Source organism: Orcinus orca, chromosome 12 (assembly GCF_937001465.1).
Source record: "Orcinus orca chromosome 12, mOrcOrc1.1, whole genome shotgun sequence".
Classification (NCBI taxonomy): Eukaryota; Metazoa; Chordata; class Mammalia; order Artiodactyla; family Delphinidae; genus Orcinus; species Orcinus orca.
The window spans coordinates 33,791,364-33,815,522 of NC_064570.1; the positions used below are offsets into that span (position 1 = coordinate 33,791,364).

General features: G+C 36.1%; 1 protein-coding gene across 8 annotated transcripts in view; it reads left to right on the forward strand.

Moving 5' to 3' along the window:
* Nucleotides 1-24,159, forward strand: part of PTPRK (protein tyrosine phosphatase receptor type K) — a 566,839-nt gene that overhangs the window by 460,806 nt on the left and 81,874 nt on the right. For all 8 annotated transcript variants that reach the window (XM_049695646.1, XM_049695648.1, XM_049695650.1 and 5 more), the window contains exons 11-13: nucleotides 774-879; nucleotides 10,037-10,310; nucleotides 13,101-13,137. In XM_049695646.1, the coding sequence (XP_049551603.1) occupies nucleotides 774-879; nucleotides 10,037-10,310; nucleotides 13,101-13,137 (417 nt within the window). The remainder of the gene's footprint in view (nucleotides 1-773; nucleotides 880-10,036; nucleotides 10,311-13,100; nucleotides 13,138-24,159) is intronic.

Below are 24,159 nucleotides of genomic sequence, written 5' to 3' on the forward strand. Positions count from 1 at the left end.
ATGTTGAATGAAATACTCTAAAATTTTTATTAAATACTATTTGTTCTCAATTTTTCTGTTAATGCACACATTTCACTGTTCATATACTCCCTTAAACATCTTTCTGCATGGAAAGCATCAAAAGCCATTTGAGGTTATTCACCCAGTTCAAGATTAGGAAGCCCTCTCACCCCCAAGCATTGTCAAATATTTTGAAAAATTTTAAGTTTCTTCTTTTCAAGAATGTGGCAACTAATGCACTAGTTCATGGTAAATAACAGCTAAAGTTCCCATTCCCATTCAACATACTTCCTAGATATGTTTCTATTGTGACCACAGGGGTGAAAGCAGTCCAGGCTAATGCTGGGTCATTCCACAACCATTAGGTCATAAGCAGCACCACCTCTCCCAGGCAGCCCTTTACCTAGGTTCCTGCCATTTCTATCTCCACATCTCCAGGTGCAGCCAGACCTATGCTGTTGACACCTTCCTCCCATCCCATCAATGCTGATTTCACAATCTCAGGACACTAAAAGCTAAAACATCTTCACAAAATGTTTGGAGTGTGTGTCACAAGCTGCCAGATTATAATTTAAATTTCAACAACAAATCTTTGCTTCATATCTTCTGCTGCTTTAGGTTCCTGGAGTTAACACTCAGTGGCATATGTTAAGGTACAGTTTAGATATTAAGTATTGATTTTTCCCTTAGTCAGGATCATTTATTCATCTTGAACTATGATATATTTCTGTTCATTGATTGAAACCTTTTTTTCCTCATTAATCATTTATCAGCTCCAACTTTACCTGACTATGAAGGAGTTGATGCCTCTCTCAATGAAACTGCCACCACAATAACTGTATTGTTGAGACCAGCACAGGCTAAAGGTGCACCTATCAGGTAAGAGGGGGAGGGGATTTTGAGATATTCATGAACTGAACCATTCACTTCTCTGTGCTGTTTCATTTAACAGCTTTGCTCTTTGATTTTATTTTCTCTAGTCCCATTTCATTTCCCTTCCTCTGTTGGCATCTATGGTATACGAGCTGTGAAGATATTTGTCAGGTATAGAATGAGAAAATAACTCCTGTCCATTGCATTAAATCTGTTATGAATAATTTCATGAGTGATTGAAAAATAGGAAGCTTTGAGGAAATAAAAGGAGACTAGTTAAAATGAATGCAGCCAATGTGACCTTTAATTCCTAAATTGTTGCTTATCGGGAATTCCATAGTAAATATTAAAATTCAATTTGCCATTTACTTTATCCAGTATTAAAATCTCCCACCTTATCCTCATCTTGCAGAAATTATGAGCCATGTTATTTTCAGGGATTGAGTCAAATCATTCTAACGATTTTAATTCCTGTGTGTTTGTAATTAGACAGATTGTCCAAAACTTAGGCAAGTTTCCATTTGAAACTTGTAGATTTTGTGGATACTTTTGTTTTCATACTTCTGTTGAGAAATAAATCAAGGCAGAGAAATTAGTGCATGTAATTCATAATTGAGTTATATCAAGTTGTTTACATATTCATTAAAAAATAAAATTAATCTTTTTTCTATGTGTAAAATGAATACATTTGATCTTATGAGCACATGTTAACCATTTAAATAATCCTATATCATTGGAAAGGAAGAAATATTTTTGTTAATTTAAAAAAAAATTGATAAAAGAACCTGAGTCCATAAAGGAGACTCTTACCTCATGTCTGGCTGAAAATCATGGTAATACCACACCAGAGAAAAAGAGATGATTGGATACATTTGTAATATAAACACTTGTGAAACACTGGCTACGTGAAGATGCAAAGTGCATACTGCTATTCATGAATGAGTGATCTGTGAGTCTCATTGCTGATCCAGAGGAGGAAGAGAAAATGCCTGCATTCAACATCGTTTACTATTGACCAGTAATCAGAGTCATTCACATGTTCCTACCTGTGATAAAATTTACTTTATAGTTGTTCAGTTCTGCTACTGTTTAATGAGCTACCAGGTACTTGCAATTATCTTTTAAGAGTTAGATATTTGAGTGAACTCAGCTTTACTTAATGTAAGCTGCACACACAGTATATTATTATTATTGCACAATAGTGCTACATAATGTAAATTACCCTCTTTATTAATTTAATCAAATTATTACACAAACATTAACTGACCATGTATTTTGTGCCAGACACTGTGCTAAGCATTGTAAATCAAAGATAAAATGATCACAACAAAACACAAACCTTTGCCCAGATTTGTCATGGACGATCAGAGGGGTCGGCAGCCTTGTAAATCCTTTGCTTATAGTTGGTGTTCACAAACTTTATTGTATTAGTGAGTATATTATCAATAATATGTTTTTAAGTCAAAAGTCTTTCTTTGACTTTATTTACATTTACTTACCACAAAATTTCTAATTTCCAGGAATACTACAAGAAGAAATAATTATATACTTTTTAAAATAAGAAGTTTTTTAAAAGAATGTTACTACCAAGAAAAAATCTGTTTTCCAACTGACTTGCCCAGCTACCTGGGATCACCCATAGTGGGGCCTGGTGGCAGGACCAGACTGGTCTAGTCAAGCTATTAGGCTTCAGATGAGCCCTGCCTCCTTTGCTTGTTTGACTCACGCAGTCGGGTAATCTTGTCTTCCTTCCTCTGACCACATCCCTACCTTCAACACCGCTACCAGTGACTGGAGGCTGATCTTGAGGCTCATCTTGTCCAATGCTCGAATTTCTTTGAAAATAAGAATACAATTTGATGTAATCCATTTTCATATCACTGTTTTTATGGTACTTCAAATCTTTGATTGGATCCTCATCACTCCCTTCAGATTGTTGAAACTAGTTGACTTTCTACCCAGTTTCTTTTTATTTATGTCAGTCTATCAGAATCTCTTTTCTGCTAATGCTTGTTGCCATTCCACTTTGTGGCCCATCACCTCACCTCTGGGTAAAAGCCAGACCTGTTTACCACCTAGCTAAACCTCCTTAGAGTATCCATTTGTTAGCTTTGTCTGCTATCACAGGCCCTAAATACTAGGTTCTATCTTTCCCTACTTTTCAGTACTACTAGCCTTGCCAGACTGCATTTTACCATCAGTTTGTTCCAACTCCAGTGGAAATATAAATCTTTCTCCTCTGGTGTACCTAATGTCAAACAAACTCCAATTTCCAAAGCCTCTGTTATAGCGCATAGGAAATCCTTGTTATGCAGAGTTTGTACATTTAGTTTAGTTTAGTTGTATGAAGAAAGCTAAAATTATCAATGGTTTCCATATAAATTTATTGGTTCAGTAGCATTCAATATGTGCCAGAAGCTGAGATGGATACTTAGAATAGAAATCATGAAAGCAAATGTAGTATGTACCCTCAAGTGGAGGTGGTAGACTCATAAATGAATGGTAACAATGCAGTATGATAAGTGAAGTGACAGCAGCTAGAAAATGTGGTACTAGAGCTGAGTTTTGAAGGAGAAGTAGAAATGAGCTTAGCCAAGGGTCACTTTGAGGAGAGGAGAGAGATTGCTCAGAAGAAAAGGGACAATGGGCTTTCCAAATGACCACAAAGAGAAAGACTGGATATGTGACATAGTGTAGCGTGTTCTGTTGATAGAACAGCAAGTAGTTCAGGTCGTTGAGAAGGAAGGGTGTGTGGGAGAAGTAACAGGAGCTGAGAGTGGAGAAAAAAGCAAGAGCCCTAGCAAGAGGCTGTTTAGTGTCCATCTAAAAACTGAAGGTGGCCACAGAAGGATTTTAAGTGGAAACTATCTCGAGCAATTGTATATTCTTAGAAAGATCACTCTGAGTAGAAACATGGAGAATGAACTGAGGGTAAACCAGACCTGAAGGCACCACGGTCTCAATGAGAAGAGCTACTGGACCACACTACAATGAAAGCAATGGAAATGCAGGTGAGGCTATGCCTCCCATATAAGGTTTTACAGTGGTAAGGTGTATAAAGCTTGGTGAGAGGAGTGATAGAATGGAGACTATGGGTGAGAGATGATGGTAGATTTTATTCTAGAGGTGATAACAGAGCAAAAAGTCATCTAAGAATTCAAGATATTGGTTTTTTGAGGTTTTCAAGTAATAACAAATATTTTTATTGTTTTATTTGATTACTACCCCAAATCAAACAAAAGGCGTGCTCTCTCTTTGGAATGAGTTCTTTGGTATATTATAAATTATATAATATTTCTGTATATTTGCCTATCTTACCAATGCTTTAACCTAGCTTTCTTTCTAAGGTGTCATGATGTGTACAAAATTTTGTACACCCCAGAGAAAAATCCTGTTCTGAATAATGCAGAACTCAGTATCACCAACCACTTTGTTCTTCAGTATTCATTAAGATGGTGTCCATATGCTAATGTAAAACTTGTGCAATGTAGTTCTGGCAAGTGTGGTTCTTTGACAAAATTAATTTTTGAATATATAATCATTCTAAAGGTTGTAAGTTGACTTAACTAGACCTTTGAATCTCCTTACCAACTTTTTTGAGATCTAGCCTTAAAACTGTCATCACTTGACAATCATTACTATGATTCAAAATGAATATTGCCCACATTTGGAATCAGTTCCCTAGAATGCATAATTTATTTTTTTCTGAAATATTTTATATTCTTCTTAAATGAACTCAAATTCTAACCTGAGTAGGTATAATTATAAATTAGAATGTGTAGAATGTCCCATTTATTAAAAGATTGACCCAATGTAGCTGTGTTTTCAAATAATGAAAATAGCAGCAGAATATTGCTAAAACACAGAGAAGAATTCCTCATTGGTGAACTCAGTTTATTGTAAGGTGTAATAATGAATGTGTGTTTTATCACAGCATTTTCCAAATATAAGCTCTACCTATTTTAAGCTGGCAGGAAGCTATCTATTCTAGGGTATAACTAAATGTTTATTTTGTAGGTAAGACCTAAACCGGCATTTTAAAATATTAAGTACCATATATTTTTAGATAGGTAACTAGGATATAGTCATGAAATGCCATCAAAACCATCATTTCTTCCACAGTTATATTAGGAAAAGAAATTGTCTGATGCTCAGTGTTAGCTTAACAGATATACGGATCAGAATATAGAACTGAGTTTAGTTGGAGTACAAACCTTGTATGTTGGAGTTATTTCCTGGGTCAGTTGGTCACATATACACAGCTTGAAACATTAGGACTACCGTCCTCATAGATCTGCAGAGTATTTCATTACAAAGAGATCAAATAGTTGCATCTGATTTTCCTTTGGCCCCATTTTATGGGCACACAGGTCATGTGGTCCAAGTAAAATCAAATAGATGTTATTTTAACTTAATGTTTATTCTGTAGAATCATAGTAGGTAGGATTTTTTTTTTTCTAACCGAAACCATGAGGAGGTGTGCCCTTTGTGTTAAATCTTCTTTTCAGCCTTTAGAGGACTTCAGCCCAGCCAACGACTTTTGTGACCTTGAGAAACTCTGAGCCAGAACCTCTAGCTGAGCCACTCCCAAGTTCCTGATCCCTAGAAACTATGGGATAATAAATGCCTGTTGTTTTGAGCCACAGAGTTTGGGGATAACTTGTTATGCAGCAGGAGATAACTAATACAAGCACCCACAAAGCTGAAGCTTTCTCTTCCTTCAGGTTTCTGCTTAAAGGGCACATAGGTCTTTCTTGACCACTGCTTATAAAATAGAACTCTTCATCCTGTCATCCCCTATGCCCCATCTTGATTTATTTTTCTTTATTGTTTTTATCCCCTCTTCAACATATGTGTAGTTTTTTTAAATAATTTATGTTTATTTTTTTATATTTCCCTAGTAAAATGTAAGCTTCATGAGAGGAGAGACTTTCACTACTATGTTCATTATTGTAACCTCAGCACTTAAAATGGTGCATGGATACTATTATAATAGTATAATACCAGATAGTATTTGTAATGTAGCATGGTAGTGATAAAAGCAATAAATATTATAAGACAGTGGTTCTTGGCCTTTTCTCAACCCCAGAATTCCCAGAGAGATACTACTGATGGTACCTATCAATGCATCTGTGGCATTACCATTTGTGGGTGGATTAACGACTAAATTGAAAAGGCATCCCACATGACTGAGTTCTACCCATAGTTCACCCTTTCGTTACCTCTACCTCAAGAATTACTTCCATTGGCTTTAGGAGACAGAGTAATTACTGAGTGAACTAGTTAGAGGAGGCTTTATGTCAGAAGTAGAAAAGCTAGAAAAGGAGAAAGGAGGAAACTCTTTGACAGTATATTTGGTATGTTTAGGTAACAATGGTCATACAAGTTTGAGATGGGTGATATACATTAGGAGGTAGTGAGAGCAAGATGGAGCTACCAGGATGTGGTAAGATATTAACCCCAGTGTAGTGAGAATAGATTTTGATAATGGGAGAGCATCACATAATTTTGACAAAGATGAATGTTGGAGAAGAGTAGTTAATGTCCAAAGTGGTGTTTTAGGAAAATATCAGCAGTGTTCAAAATGATTCTCTTTTGCATTCTCCATGAACAGTTCATGGCGTACAGAGAATACTCAAAAGATAATTGACAGAATGTATGGCTAGGTAGGTGGGTGCCTAGATTACCTGAAGGAGAAAATGAAGGCAAGAAAACTAGACCAGTAATATGAACATAAAGTTATAAATATCTCCCTAATGCTGGAAGCAATGGATATAAAAAGAAATGGTATATTGCAAGGGAGCTAAAACATGATTAAAAATAAAATTGGTTAAAGTTAATGCCAGCATTTTGAGCTTTGTTGATTCAGAAACTGGTAGTTCCTCTTACAGAAATAGGAAAGTTGTGATAGACCTGGATTGTATGTTTAAGGAGTGAAGAAATGGAGAGCAGGAAACATGATGTGCACCAAAATGGTCATTAAACCTTTACTTCTGTGCATTATCAAAATGTTGGCATTGGGGCAGTCAGTAGGAACAATGGTGGTTATGGGATCTTGGGAAGTCTATTGATGAGAGGAACTGTAAAACATTGGAGCTAGGGAATTTCTCCTGAAGCTTTAAGCAGACATTTTAGATAAAAAAGTGAGGAAGTATACAATTGTATAATTTGTTATTTGATATCACCTAGAAGTTGTACAAGCTAAAACTTAAACCAGAATCACAGAGGGTATACTTCCTAATGGGTTAAAAAAAAATCCATTGTATGTTGTTATAGGCGACTTTGAGTTCATCTGCAACATTTTTAAACATTAAATAAGGAAGAATATCTACCATGTCTATCATACAATTGCTTTGAGCTAATGGCAAAATCCCTGCGCATATTTTTTTTACAGTCTTATAACTGAAGGGAAGTTGTACGATGAGAAGTCATTATTTGACCTCCTAAAAAACTAAAAATGACTACCTACCAATGTTTAATCAAATTAAATTACAGTATAGTGAAATCATTTTTAGTTTTTTAACATAAAGAAATCATATTTTGAGTGTTAAGTAAAGATTCATGATGCCAGTATATTGATTTTAACTTAATTGTAGAAATATTTTAAAAATTAATTAAAAGGAATGGGGAAATATGAAATATAGGTAGAGTGAATAAAACTATCTGATGGCTTTGGAATATTTAAATTTGCCAGAGTACTAAGCTCAAATAATATTTAGATCTTGCTAGAGTTAAGTACCATTAGGTAATTAGACCCCACAAGGATGAAAGAGCACAGACCCATTACATGTAATCGGTCAAATCACTTCTAATTTGATTTCCCATTCCTTATTTTCTGTCCTTTAATTTGTATTGATAAATAAGAAAGTAGCAGGGAAAAAACAACTTTAGAAAAATGCGGAATATGTGGTAAAGAACAACCTACTCAGACAAATTGAACAATGAAGGTAAGATCATTTATTTTAAAAAGAACTTCATAATTTTTAGTTTGGGGCTCCATCTCAAGTTCGATGAGATTTTTCCCAAAGAGCAGATCGTACCTTTTCTTCCTTTACTCCCCTCCAGCATCGGCAGTTTGCTTTTGTTCTTAATAGATCTGAAAAGACAAGCTGTCTTGTGTGAAGTTCCTTAATTTGGAATGTACAACCTATGTCATTTTAATAGAATTAGTTAAGACTGAATGTTCACCAGATGTTCTGGATTTTTCTAGAGGTATGGACTAATTAACAAGGAATTTATTTATAAAGATTAGGTTAAACAATTAGCAAGGATGGGTAATTATCATTTTTGCAAGAATATAAGGTTAGATTTATTTGAGGAGTGTGCATGTGAGAGTTTATCTACACATATGTATGTATCCACAGGATACACAGATGTATAACATACAGATATAGATTCTAAATTAAAAATAAACAGAAACAGAAAAGACTAGGTTTGCCTAACATACCATATGTCAGCTATGATCTCTCTCCTTTTTTTTTCTCCCCAAGGGCTATGCTTATGTATTTCCTGTATTTTAAAAGTGACAAGTGCCTGCTCCACAGACCCCTCAGAGAGCATGTATCTTGTCAATAGGGTTCCCTGGAGCTTAGAGAACCAACTTGGCAGAGGTATAGAGAATGATACAGTATATATAATTTCAAATAACATAGAATTCTGCCTTAGTTACTTGCCCAAATCTCAATTTCTGACATTTGTACAATTTCTGTCCTATTTCTAAAGGAAAGGAGATGGATACCAACCTACCAATTTCTTAGCATTATTTTAATGAAAAATGGGAACTTGAATAATTAGGAAGAAAAAAAAATCTTTAATTTATAAAGCTCCTTTCTCTTATTCTATGTTTTCTGTTTCTAGGTATAACAGAGTTTATATTAAATTAGAGTTTTATACTAGATTCTAAACTGGCATAAAATTTAATGTCTAATTGCCTTCGATGCAAATTTTATCTCTCTCTCGCCTTTCTTTATTTTTTGGAAGTTCATTAAAGAAAATATTCTATTGCTGCTGGAGATCCCTTGAATAGCAACTGGTTTCTCCATATAGAATGAGCATATTTGCCTGGAAGTTCAAGATTCAAACACACATCCCTACACACAGCTTATTTATATTTAATTTATATGTGACCATAGTGCATTCTCTCATAATTGTCAGGAATTTAAAAATATATTTCTTTTAAATTCATTATATATATGTAATATACAAAATATATAAAAATATATTGATAATGTCAGTTTTCTCAGGTGTACATTACCTAAAAACAGTTTGCCTAAAGAATGTCCTACAAAGAAAATTATTAATATACCAGTTGCAGAAATTGATTAAAATTTTAATTAGTGATGAGGCAGATCTTTATTTTAAAGTTGCATTATTTTCTCTCTCCTTTCCTCTATAAAAGATTAGCTATTAGAGAAAAGTTTTAAGACTTTTAAGAAAGGTATTAGAAGGTTTAAGTTTGAGGTTTAATAGGCCAAATGCCATCTGTTCCTACAATTTGTAACATTTTATTATTAACAACTCTAGCAGAAGGAGGCAGTCTATTTCGGTGGCGAGGACAGATTTCTGTCCATCTGTGCCCGTATTGCAGCGTGTCACTTGTGCTTTAGATCTGCATAGCTCTGAGCCGAAGTTGATGCCATGGCAAGGTCAAGAGGTGGAAAAGCCTGTCAGCACATTCTGTCTCTAACACGATGACAGCCACAAACTGGGGCTTCAAGCCCCACCCTGAGGCAGTCACTCTGTTGGGCCTTGGAGCTGGGCCTTCCACACTATGATTTCAAAGGAAAATGTTAAGTTTAAACATTTTAAAATATCAGACAAAGAACTTAATGTATGATGTGTCTCTGCTTAATGTCAGGTTCCTTATTAGGGTGGTTCATCTCTCAACATTTAAAAATGTGTAGAGTTCTGTGGTGATTCGTCTTTTTTTTTTTTTTCTTCAGGTCCTTAGTAATTACATTGGGGTTAGAGGGAAGCAGAATCCATGTGAAATTCTATTTTACTGCAAAATAGCTTGAAAACCAGAATGCAGGAGGATAAGTCTGACTTGAAAGACTTTGAAACATTGCATGTTGACATTAAGTACGCTGTTCCTTTTTTGAGAAATCTCACTATCTAGAATCTCTAAATGTGTGCTTTTTTTTTTTTTTCTTTTTCCAAAAAGTGCCTATCAGATTGTTGTGGAGGAATTGCACCCTCACCGAACCAAGAGAGAAGCCAGAGCCATGGAATGCTACCAGGTTCCTGTCACATACCAAAATGCCATGAATGGGGGTGCACCGTACTACTTCGCTGCTGAACTACCCCCAGGGAATCTTCCCGAACCTGCCCCATTCACCGTGGGCGATAATAGGACCTATCAGGGCTTTTGGAACCCCCCTTTGGCTCCACGCAAAGGATACAACATCTATTTCCAGGCAATGAGCAGTGTGGAGAAGGTGAGCTTCCTCCGAGATTTTGCTTTTTCACTGACCCGAGGAAAAGCTGCTGTTGAATTTTATAAATACTCAGTAACATTTGTCAGGTGAAAAAAATAAAAAGTACGAAACAATCGGTGTGTAGCGGGTGTGTTGTTTCTGTTCCCAGCAACATGCACAGTTTGGGGCCTACTGTAGGGCTGGGGCTCCATGCCAGTTACATCGCACAGCATTCCTGTTTCCTAGTAACTGCTTCTCCTTGAGCCCTCTTCAGGAAAGCCCACAAGGGCAATTGTGAGTAAAATGATTTGAAAAGGTGGGTGTGCTGCTGCCGGGACTCCAGCCCCAGTAAATATGGAGCATTGTTCTGTCTTCTTTGCTCAATAGTGGCACGCTTCAGAAGATTAAATTTACTGCAGGATAAACAGAATGCGTGTTCCACAGCAGGCTAATAAACCCTTATAAACTTTTCAGGGGTTACAAGCCAAATAGTAAATAACTAGTAACAGTCCTCTGATTACAAAGTAATAGGGCGCCTGTGGTATATCGTGACAAAACCGAAACAGAAGGCAGCCTGGCAAGGGTGGGATGCTGTGCAAAAGAAGTCTGTTTTCCGTCTCCCTGGCTGCCCTTCTTTTTCCCATTCTGGACACAGTTGTTTTTGAACACTGCCATGGATCCCAAATGAGTACTGAAGAGGGAAACGCAACAGGAAGTTAGAAACTACCAGTGGTTCCATACGTGGGGAAATAACCTGGCCTTTCATATCTCATGCTGTTCTCTTGAAAGATTTTCTTTCCTAAAACATATTTTTTAAATTAATTAATTTATTTATTTATTTTTGCATGGAGGTGTAGAAAAAAAATGTTGAGAGTAGAAACCTTTTACAACTTAAAATTCAATAGAAGAATGACATTTTTATGTACTTGTAGCTATACAGGAAATTACTGTATTTGGGTAATTGAGTCCCTGACATGGGTACCTGGCAGATGTGAAATATGTGCTGTCCTATGGCAAAAGCCGTATTATATCTTGGAATAGTTTCACTGGAAGATATAACAATCCATTTGCATTTCTGTAAGGGGCCATGAGAACTTAGGGTATTGACTGGCTGCTTTTGAATGAAAGCTTTATCTTTGTGCTTACCTGCATGGCTGGTTTACAGTATGTAGAAAGAAAAATGCCACAGCATCTTCTAAGATGTACTTCAAAGCCAGAGGCTGCTCATGTTTTAAAATGCTCTTCTCATCTTCTAGTTTATTTTTACCTAAGTGGGAGTTGGCTGCCCACTTCCCACCCACACATCATTCCATGCCACTACCATGATGGGACTGCTCAAAAAAGAGACAACCATGGAAGTTTTATTCCATTCTGGGTAGTATGGTTCTGTGTTTGGGTATTCATCTTTAGAAAGGTGAGAGATTCCAGATTAACTTTTGTTACTTGGTCTGTGGTATGAGAGAAGTGTTAATGAATGTCTGTTACTTACAAAGAATTTCCTCTGGCACTCTTTAAAAGCTTTGATATGAATTTTCTCTTCTAATTGCTAATATATCTACATGTGGTTTAATCAAAGTACAGAGTAGCAAGAATATATTTCACAGTTATCTTGGAAAAAAGTTTTAAAATTGACATGGCTCCTATCAGCAGAGGCTGGTAATTCTGATAGACTTAACAGCAATTGCTTTTAGGAAATCAAAGTCCCTTTGAGCCTTTATGGGAATGTGAAACAGTTTCTTGGAGCTTACTAGGAAGGCTTCAGGTCACAATTAAGTAATAGAAGTGCAGATTTTCATTTTTAATTACTAATTTCCCCCTCAATGCTTTATTTTGTTTAATTTAAAAATAATAAATGCCTAAGAGAAAAGTATATAAAGTCTTGGTTTATCAATCTATAGAACTGCTCAAGATGGAGTTACAAATACACCTTGAAAACAAATAGCCTCTGTTTTGTTCACTGTCTTTAACATCTAGAGGAGGAAAATAATCCCACCAAGAAATATTTAATCTGTAACAACTAGATTAAAAAGGAAAAAAGAACAGATAAAATATGCTGTAACTGTGATGCAATTTTTTGATGATCTTTCTAACTTTCATCATTTAGCTCTTTAGTCATGCTGGGATCCAAGTGAAAGTATGTAATGTTCAGCTTTGGTCTGAGTCTACAGCTATGAGGTGAAAATGAAATTTATATTTGGGGGACTTCCCTGGTGGTGCAGTGGATGAGACTCCGTGCTCCCAATGCAGGGGGGCCTGGATTCGATCCCTGGTCAGGGAACTAGATCCCACATGCCCGTCGCAACTAAGAGTTCGCATGCCACAGCTAAGGAGGCTACATACCTCAAATAAGGAGCCCTGGAGCCGCAACTAAGGAGCCAGCACTCCACAACTAGGGAGCCCTCCTGCTGCAACTAAGACCTGGTGCAACCCAATAAATAAATAAATATTTTTTAAAGAAAGAAATTTATATTTGGGTCTGATTTGTATTAGCTTTGCAAATACATTTTTCTTTCTGATCGTTCAGAAAGTACAATAAATGCAAATAGAATGGTATACTGCTTGTCCCAGACAAGATAGCCTGTTTCATTACAAGGTGAAGACAGATACCTACACCTTTAGAAAATACTAAAATTTTTAAGTTATTTTAGATTTTTTTTAAAGTCTCTGCATGAACATAAATAAAAAATCATGTCCTTAATACCGCTATTCTTTATAAACCTGTTTTATAACCCCAGATTGATCTTCATACTAGTTATAGTTTATGAAATATCTATAACTGACCATTTTCATTTTTTTTTTTTACTCCCTCAGGAAACTAAAACCCAGTGTGTAAGAATTGCTACCAAAGGTAAGAGGTTTGCTTTTTTTTTTTCCCCAAATTCCATTCACCAACTTTCTAAAATGAAAGAGCTTTGTTCCCAGTTTCAGGGCTAATTAAATGTGGCACGTCTATTACAGAGTATTTGTAGTAGGGCCTAGTTAAACTGCCAGCCAAGTTCTCTGACTCACTTGGGTGTCTTTAACATGTAATGGAGTGATACTTTCCATCCTCTAGTATTTGACTGGAGGAATCTTGTTCTGAGAATAGGAAAGATTTAGAAAACTTTAGAAGGACTTGTTTCTGCCATTTATTAGTATCTGAAAGGTCTTGTGCTGCTGATCAGCCAACATATTAGGAAAAGCTCAGCAATATCAGCTGAAAATAGCATATTCCTTATTTAAAAACCTCTGTTACTTTCTGTGGTAGACAATCAAACACAAAAAGACGGAGCTCGTCTAGGCATATGCAAGGGTATGGACAGAGACGGGTCCATATTGCTAGTGCAGTTTGATTGAAGATGCTTTACTTTTTTTTATCTAAAAAAATTTTTTAATCCAACTGATGCCAAGAAATTAGATCTGGGAACAGCCAAGACTTTTCCTCCTTATATTGCATATTATAGTTTAGTTGCCTTGTTTCTTTAAGAGAAAACATTTTCATCTTTGAATGAATATTTAGAGTTCAGAGTGGGAGAAAGTCTCCTGCATTCACAATGTTTATCATCTTTCACTTAAGAGTTATTTGGCTGTGCCAGCAAGGGAGAGAGAGCTACTTGGTGTATGTATTCTAGCAAGAGAAATGAGAAAAAGCTGTTCGTATGCAGAGGTGGGGCTCCGCAGAGGGTTGGTGCTTTGGGTGGTTTGCTGCCAGAATTAGTATTAGGCCCCCATTCATGAGCAGTAGTTGATTCATTTGGAGTAAAAATGAATGGCCATATTCTGTTTGTGCTGGCATCTTTCCTTTCATCATTTTTCTCCATCTAATCATCAATCTGCTCAATTAAGCATTTGTTTTATACTCTTGATTTGTAAAGGCAGTAACAAAAGACTTCCCTTGACTCGTGAGGAGTAATAAAAAAGCTTCACAGAAGAGAAAAAATATACACTTTTTCAATTCAAATACTAAGATTCCTCGTGATATTTTAAACAATAAAGCAATCCTAAATGAAGGAAAAGAGAAAGTATATACAGATGCATATAATGTATAGGCATTTATTTTATTTTAAAAACTTGGCATATGGATCAAGAATTAAAGTTGACATTTTTAGAAGATAATAGCAGAAGGCATTTAGGACCTATGCTTTTCCGGATTTGAAATAGAACCAGAAATGTAAAATGGTCTCATGTCAGCCTGCGAGAAGTTTTTTAGATATGGATAAATGATTCTAAAATTTAAAATTTTCTTATTCGGCTATTTAATTATTTGCATTTACATGAGCTTAAGTGTCATGTTGTCCCACGCTCAATACAAATAAAATTATGATGACAAATATCATATTATATTTTGACTGCAGGAGAGCTGGGATTATGGAAATTAGATTTACCATGTGGCATAGAATATTTGCCAGAAACTCAGAGGTAGTAAGATAGGGTCCATTTGTGGTAGTTTCTTCTTTGCCTAATAATCTAGCCCTGCTGTACTTCTGGGTCTCAGGTTGACAGCGTGGTTTACTGCGTGAAAGAAATCTGGCCTCAGACTATCTGGGTTCAAATCCTGACTTTACCCCTTCTTACTGTTCTTTAAAGTTGGGCAAAATATTTAACCTCTCATTCTAAAAATAAGAATGATAGGGCTTCCCTGGTGGCGTAGTGATTGAGAGTCCGCCTGCCGATGCAGGGGACACGGGTTCGTGCCCCGGTCCGGGAAGATCCCACATGCCGCGGAGCACCTGGGCCCGTGAGCCATGGCCGCTGAGCCTGCGCGTCCGGAGCCTGTGCTCTGCAACGGGCGAGGCCACAACAGTGAGAGGCCCTCGTACCAAAAAAAAAAAAAAAAAAGAATGATAGAGTACCTACCCCTTACTAGTATTGTGAAGATTAAAATAATTTATATGTACAAAATGCCTGAATAGTACCTAGTATACTATAACTATCAGTTAAGAGTTAACTGCTATTTTATCATCACCATAATTATCATAATCCTTTCGTACCTTGCTTCAGAAGGACATAATCTGTGTTATGTAGTAATGAAAGAAATAAAAATGAAACTAAGTTTTCGTGACAGAGATTACTTGGGGGAAAAGTAAGGGGTTTTGTTTTTATTTTTTATTTGTTTATTTTTAATATATTTCTATCCAGATCTAATGTAATGCCTTCTCTGGACACTTAGCATTTTTCTACATAGAAAAAAAACACATTATTAAGGTAAAATTACTTTTTGCCTGACTATGTTTTAAACTAACAACATACAAGTATGGTCAGCTTTCATACTAAAAATTTTCAGTATGAAAATTAAAACATTTCTGGCAGGGCATGTTGAAGATACACTTATTAAATGACATAACCATATTGACTAGGAAGGGAAGAAGGAACCTTCTGGGCAAGGAATGATTCAGTATTTCACAGGTGTCTAGTATACATAGGCAAAAACCTATTAAGCTGTATACTTAAAATGTGTGCACTGGGGCTTCCCTGGTGGAGCAGTGGTTAAGAATCCGCCTGCCAACACAGGGGACACGGGTTCGAGCCCTGGTCGGGGAGGATCCCACATGCCCTGGAGCAGCTAGGCCCCTGCACCACAACTACTAAGTCTGCGCTCTAGAGCCCGCGCGCCACAACTACTGAGCCCATGTGCCACAACTACTGAAGCCTGCGCGCCTAGAGTCTGTCCTCCTCAACAAGAGAGGCCACTGCAATGAGAAGCCCGTGCACCACAACGAAGAGTAGCCCCCACCCGCCGTAACCAGGGAAAGCCCGCGCACAGCAACAAAGACCCAACACAGCCAAAAATAAATTAAAATATAATAAATAAATTTTTTTTAAATGTGTGCACTGTACTGACTTAGGGGACTGGAAGTTCTTGTGGGAAATGTGAAAGAATTTAAAAACCATGAACAAGTAGCCCACACACTAAAATAGCATGATCATTTTGAAAATATTTTGACTTGTGAAAATTATTCTAAAAAATTTCCAATGTAATGGATTGCTTCCTGCCTTCTTGGAAGTCACACCTGTTGGTAGCCAACACATAAAGAGAATACAGACGTTGACTTGACTGGTAAAGAAAACATATGAATAATCAACGTCATAATGTCTAAAATAAATAGTGATGTGAATATATATTATGAGACAAAAGAAGCGTTCTGGGAGTTAGGTTCATTGCAGTTGGGATCATTGGTCCTGCTCTCTGACTCCCATTTAGTTAAGAAGTCCCTGAGAAGATATGTGTCAGGAATGGAGTGGAAAGGTTAATCTAAATTATACTGGAAATCATGAAAGTCATACCATTTATAAAATAGCATATCCAAACCCAAAATTGTAAACATACGAAAAGGAATTTAGTCCGCTGCTATCTTTGGAAAGCAAAAAGGAGAATAAGTCTCAGGAAAGATTTCTGTCGTACATCAAGAAAGAGGGCCAAGCTTGGAAAGTCACTTGTCCAGTGAAGAGCATCATGCAACTTGCATGCTCAACATGTATAGGTGCAAGTCTCTCTGACCACTGAAAGAACACTGTTTAGACTGATACCAATTTGCTTTATGTCTTTTTACATATAATTTATAACAATGCTCAAAACTGGTATACACACACAAAATTATTTGTAAATTAGCAGCTAAGAATCTTGTGCCATGGTACCATAAAGAATGTATACCACTATAACTTTAGTTTTTTCTCAAGGAAAATATTCAGTGAGTGATATTTTAATGGTTAGATTTAAATATGAAAATATTATATGATTATAATAGAAATTACTCAATGGGTTTTCAAAAGTAGTTCTCAGGAAATATGCTTTATCCATATTAAACTAACGAGATGTATTTCAATTGAATTTTTATTTTATCTTGGTCAATAATATCTCGCATATTATGTCATTTAAAATGTTCTCAATATATAAATAATCATTTATGGAACCACATACTCAATTTACATAAAATTATTCTATAAGCAAGCAAGCATTGGTAAGTAATCAAGATATCAAATAATTCCCTAGAATAAAACTAAGAAATAAGACCAATAGTATATGAAATTGAAAGTATTATAATCTGTTTATATAAGTAGTTTACATTTTGAAACTGTTTTGATTGTGTCCAATTTCCCCTCATGTTCATTTCTGAGTTTTTTTAGAAGAAAACTGATCATTTAAAATTTTAATTTCGATGGAGGTTCCTATGTTGGTAAAATCTGTCCATTTCCAATAAAAGCTATCAAGTTTAATAGAACAGAAAAGTGTAATATAAGTAAATTTATTTGAACATAGCATTTAAGGTGAAAAAGAGGATTTTTTTCTTAAGTTAATGAAATACAGCTACTTTTTATGTTGTGACAAACCCTTAAGTTTTCAAGTCAAGAATGGATTTTATTCCAAATCTCCATTTGTAAATAGTTTGCTTTGGCAAACTGCTGTTTGTCTACCCATTAACCATTCTTTGACTTCTTCCAATTTCATTTGGATATCAATATGCCAGTCATGTATTTAGCATTTATTTAATGCCTGTTTTACACCAAACAACGTTCTAGGCCTTGGAGATAGAGCAGTAAATAAATATAGACAAAGCCCTAACTTCTATGAACTTAAATTCCAGTAGAGGGAAACAGACCAGACACAAATTCTTTGCCGAGAAATAAAGCAGTAAGTGAGGATAGGGAATGCTGGGACTTGTGTCTAGGGCATCGCTATTTTGTATACAGTTATCAGAGAAAGACACACTGGTGAGGTGAAGGAACTGAGAGAGGGACCCATGCAGGGGAGCAGCTTTCATGGCAGAAGGAACACACGCAGAGACCTTGAGGAGAAAGTACCTTCGCTGCTCAGGGGAGGTGGACTCAAGACGCAGGGGATGAATCAGATTGGTCTTAATTAGTGATTCTCAGAATTACCTGGAGGGCTTGTTAAAGTGGATTGTTGAGCCTCAACTCCACAGTTTCTGAATCAGTAGTCCTGGAGAGGGGCTCAAGAATGTGCATTTCTCACAGGTTTGCAGCTGAGACTGATGCTATTGCTCAGGTGACTACACTTTGATAGTCACTGGTCTTCTAAGAAAATTTTTTCTTCCTGACTTTTGGAAGGAGAGATAGCAGAGACAACCCCCAACCCATCCATCTTATTTTGAGCATTATTTTGTAAGGATGTGATATTTAGAAAGTTGAGAACCAAATTGGCTAAAAAGAGGAGAACATTAAAGAAAACAAATAAGCCAACTCAAAGCCCTAACAACTCTGAGCTGAGATACCAATTGCTGGAACTCCTTAACTCCAAATATTGATGTGTGAAAAAAATAAATGTCCTTATTATCAAAACCACTACTGGTGGGTAATCTGTTACTTGCAGCAGGTAATGTCTGAACTGACATTTGATTTTTATTTCCCCTTAGGAATAATAATGAAAAATAGTAGTTTGGTTCCAAGATGAGGTATAAAGGACCAATTATTTCATGGAACGATTGGAAGAGAGCACTTAAAGTCCATATAACTCAATCATTGACCTTTAAAAGTAGGGAATCTCCTGTTAGGTGTCAGTCTAGAATATTAGGAACCCGTTTGTTGCCTTGGCATAGGTACTTTGGTAGGATTATCCTTACTTGGTCCTCGAAGGAGCTGGAAAGGAGGAACCCACATGGTTCTTCTAGAAGCCATGGAAAGAAGAGAATTCCAAACACTAAAGCATGCATGCGTCCGTTCATCCATTCATTTAATATCAGCTTATTTATTCTTTTGATAAACCCAAAGTTGACCTGTGATTGTGAAAGGTGTTGGTTTAACTATTTTGTATATTCCCATCCTGGGAACGGTCTAAATCAGATCATTATTAATTCAGAATATTACTTATATTAAACAGTGATGATATAGGTCTTTGCCAACCCCTCAAAATATCTTGACTTCACTGCTAGCATGCATTTTAAACATGCATTCCAATATTAAGAAAAATTCCCTGTTACAAAAGAGTAGGTGTGCATGGAAGATTTTATCCAATATATATGGAAGCATACAAACACTGGTAATATATTATTTACTTTATTCTTTCTTCCCTCCTTTGCTATTTATTCCCTAATTACTGGATAAAGAAGAGTTTCTTAAAAAGCATTTGCTTCATAGTTTTAATTTTTTCTTATGCTCCTTTTGTCAAATTTTTCATTGGTGCCCTTTTCTCTGAGTGTGCAGATGGATGAAAGTGCCTTATTTTAAGTGATCAGGCATTCAAAAATAACAAGCATGAGAAGTAAAAGAACACTTAGCCTGTCAAGAAGTTACAGTAATACCATGGAAGCTCCATTTGGTTGTACCATGTGTGTAGAATCTTTCTGACTGAATTCATTCCCACCATATTTATCACACATGAACTTGAGTACATCTCAACAATCTCGGCTCTTAAATTGCACTCTTGGGCAGTATCCTTCACAGCTGCAGAGAAGGGAGATTTGAAAGTAGGGGTGAGGTTTGAAGAAAAAAATATATTTAATTGGATTTCAGGCTCTAAAATCCTAACAGTTTCTTAAATTGTACGAAGATGCTTTATATTTTGCCAGCTACATGTTGAAGGAAATGGTAAAGCATCAGGAAGAAATTTTCAGATCCATTTATACCACTTTTTATGCTGATGGAAACTAAGGTCAACTGTGATGCTTTAGTCCGGCTATTAAGAAATCCTGGGTGGGGGGTGGGGCTTTTCTTGGTCCTGAGGATAGAATTAGCTTTGAGGAAGCTGCCAGCTCTTCTGAAAAATTGTAATCAGCGAGACTAACTTTGTTGTTCTTCCTCTGAATGCCTAAGTACTTTTGCTGGTACTCACACTCCTTTCTCTCACAAGGGAAAGGAATGTGCATCATTCTTCTTGCCTATTGTATCTATGTACTCGTTTTCAAAAATTAATCTGATTTGGGGTTTCCTTTTTCTTCAACTCAGAAGGGAGGGAATTGCAGGAAAGTATATTAGTAATAGACTACAGCCTGAGGAAAATGAAAGTATATCTAAGTGAAACCAAGCAGGGAGGAAGTACAATTTTAATAAAGCTTAAATTAGTGATTCATGGCTTGGAACTAACCTCTGTCAGGCAGCAATATTTCCTTGTGCTCTGTCAAAGGCCTTATCCTTGTAAATTCTTTTTTTTTTAATACAGAGAAAGTTACAAAAAATTAACAGCTAGTAGAGTTTTTTCAACTTATTTGCAAAACTAAAATATTCCTTTGCTTTTAAAAAACTAGAGGAGAAGAAAAGGATAATATTTCTACAGTGAAGTCAAAGGCTAATGATTCTCCAAATTATATATTCTTCCGAAATTTCTTAGGATGAAGAACTGTCTAGGTGGACTGTAAGGTTTATGAGGGTAGGGGTAACATCCGCTTATATTTGTGAAGTCCATGCCTGATATTTAATATAAATGCAGTCTCTTTGGAATGAATGAATATTAATTGTCCAGAATTATATCACTTTTCAATGCCTTGAAGATATATTAGTCGTCTTCTTTTACTACATCTTTGTTTTATTGATATACTTTAGAAATAATTTGAAGTGTTTCTTTTTAATCTACAGAAAAAGAAAAAAATTAATGAATAAAATGTTTGTCCTCTTGGTATTCCAGTCAGTTTTTGATTCCCTTCCATCTAAACTATACTACAGTCTTAGAATGGAAAAAAAATTATGTAGAAAGAAAAGTTTTGCTTGAGTTATTCATTTTATTTTTTCTTATATTAATTTTTACCTTTTTTCTTTATGAGGAGAGTAGGTTTAAAAAGTAAAGACTAGAAAAAATAGAATAAAAATTATATATGTAATGTAATTATGTATACTGTGTAAGTATTCTGCTAAAGTAATGGGCAGTTTTCAAAAACAGAAGAGTTACTGATGGGAAATTTCTGGCTAGTGATGATTTTTAATTCATTTTAAGAAGACAATTGAACTTTACTTATTATTATACTTATTTCTTATAATTTTTAGCAGTTGTACATTATGAAAATATTACTAATTTATTTTGCAGACATTTTAGAAATTTCAAGAGCATTTCCTCTATTTTTGTAACAAACTATTTTTAAAATTGAAAATAATGCTGACATACACACACCTGTTATATACAGAATATTAACATGAGCCAGGAATGCAGGTGGCCTCAGGAAACTAGAAAGGACAAAGAAACGATTTTCCCCTTTGAGCCTCCAGAAGGGAACACAGGCCTGCCAAACCTCAATTTCAGTGCCATAACATCCATTTAGGACTTCTGACATCTAGAACCATAGATAATAAATTTGTGTTGTTTTAACTCACGAATGTGTGGCAATTTGTTACAGCATAAAAAGTAACTAATACAGATTTTGGTGCCTGGAAGTGGGGTCCTGCTGTAGCAAATACCTAAAAATATGGACATAACTTTGGAAGTGGGCAGGGGCAGGGGCTTGGAAGAATTTTGAGGAGCAAGACAGAAAAAGCTTGAATTGCCTTTAACAGACTGTCGGTAGAAACGTGAATGCTGAAGTGTCTACTGACAAGTGTCTACTGTCAGAAGAAAACAAGGAACATGTTGCTGGAAACTGGAAGAAAAAGGATCTTTTTTATGTGCCAGAAATTTAGCTGAATTGTGTCCTGCGGTTATATGGGAAGCAAAATTTGTAAACGATGAACTTGGATATGTAGGTGAGGAGATTTCTAAGCACTGTTGAAGGTGCAACCTTTCTGCACGTTCACACCTTCACACACACACACATTTATTATTTGTTGACATTATTATCTTTATATAGTGGCAATACAGATTCCCTATTGTAATCCTTTGATTTTGAACAAGGCAAATGCTAAACAATAGAAAACTTAAATTATTTTTATTCTTAGTAATTAAAAACAGGTCTTTAGAGTGAATCCCCACATCAAAAGGATTACATTAGTTTTATTGCAGTATTATGGTAACATGAGCTCTGCCTCTCTTTTCTTCTGTATTTATCCGATTGTAGGAATAAAAGATTAAAATCCAGTTTGGCCTCATTGAAACACATTTTCAGAGTGTTATAGTGCATTGGTTTATGATTATTGCTCCATAATACACAAAGTATTCTTTATCCCCTATCAGTTTAGTGTCTGAAATTATGCATTCTATTCAGTTTTTAATGAAATGTGGATTACTTTAAAGATTATCTCTCTGATTTAATAAATGGCATTAGAGTAGAAAGTTAATTGGATCTTTCTTGAATGAGCAATGACCACTATGTGTGATTGATAGGAGGAAAATACAGTGAATGACATTTTTTAATTTGTTTTATGTGTTTAAAACTTTTAGATTAGTAAAGTGGGTATTTTTGTGATCAGTTTTCTCAAGTAAATTATGTAGCACCTATTACCCTTGTAAAAATCATGGTAAAATTCTAATTTCTTTTAAAAATAAAAACTTCTCAGATATTGTGAAATTGAGATATAAAAAATGCCCCATACTTGAACACATATAATTTAGTGTGTTTTCATTTTAAAGACAGAAAATGAATGTTACCACCCAAACATCGAAATAGTTCTAGATTTGTCACCTTCCGTTTTTTACACCAATTTCAACTGAACTTTAAAATTCGGAACCTTGTTCACTTCTTTCATTGTCTACTCTTTATTCCAAGAGCCCCTGCTGTATTTACTGACAAAGGGATTACCACTTACGCGTCCTTGCTTTAGGAAATGCAGAAATTCATGTTTGTAAATATGATGCTAGAGGTGACAAAGTGATTATCACCACATTTTGTATATCCCTGGTGGTAGCAGAAGGAAGTTTACAGTTTAAGTATCACTGGCCTTTCATGAAATATACAAATTGTCCTTTTAAACCAGTGTTACTCTTCCTGATAGATGTTTGTGTGTGCAGGTGTGCCTTCCATATTGTGAATTCAAAAAGACAGTGTTTTCTTTGCTGGCTGTTGCTGTTATTTACAACACCTGGCTTTACATCTGTGCCTTTAAAGTCCCAGTCTTTGCCTTTGAGGAAACCATCAATTCTTGTATACCTCCTGCTTTCTTGGTCTCTTTGCTGCTATTCTTTCCCAGGTGAAAATCCAACTAGGCTATGCCTTTGAAGTAGGATTTCACTCTACTAGTAAAAGTGTCCTCTGCTCTCCCTAATACCGCCATCTCAGTTCTGACTCCTTTATAAAAAGCTGCTTTGGGGGGCTTCCCTGGTGGCGTAGTGGTTGAGAGTCCACCTGCCGATGCAGGGGACATGGGTTCGTGCCCCGGTCCGGGAAGATCCCACATGCCGCGTAGCGGCTGGGCCCGTGAGCCATGGCCGCTGAGCCTGCGCGTCCGGAGCCTGTGCTCCGCAACGGGCGAGGCCACAACAGTGAAAGGCCCGCGTACCACAAAAAAAAAAAAAAAAAAAAAGCTGCTTTGTATTGGCCAGGTATTCTTCTGACCTATTCAGCCAGTAGGGGAGATAGTTTGAAGTAAACGTGGTTCATTGGTGGTGATCTCACAGTGCACTAAAGACAAGAGCAAATAAGAAAATTTTTGTGGAGAAATAAGGAAGAAAGAAAACTCAAGGTCCTAGGAAGTATGTAGCTAAGACTCCACCTCACATAATTTAGCTTTTCTGTAGGCTTCCTACCATATCGATTTTCAGAAGTGCTCATGGTAAAAACTACTTTTGTTGGTCTGCTAAACATTGGGAATTTGGTCATCCATCCACAATGTATTTATTGTGTGCTTACTCTCTGTCAGGCACTCAGCCAGATATTGAGCTTCAAGTAGAGGGTTGTGGGATGGAGAGCAGGACACCTGTATGCAGTTACTATGCAGAGCAGGTTTGAGGTAAAAATAGTCATTGGCCACATCTGTCTTAAATCATGAGCTATCATCTTCAGGGAGATTCCTCAACTCTTTTAGGATCTGTTCTTGGAAATAGGATGCTTCTCTTTTCATTTTGGTACGATATTTACAG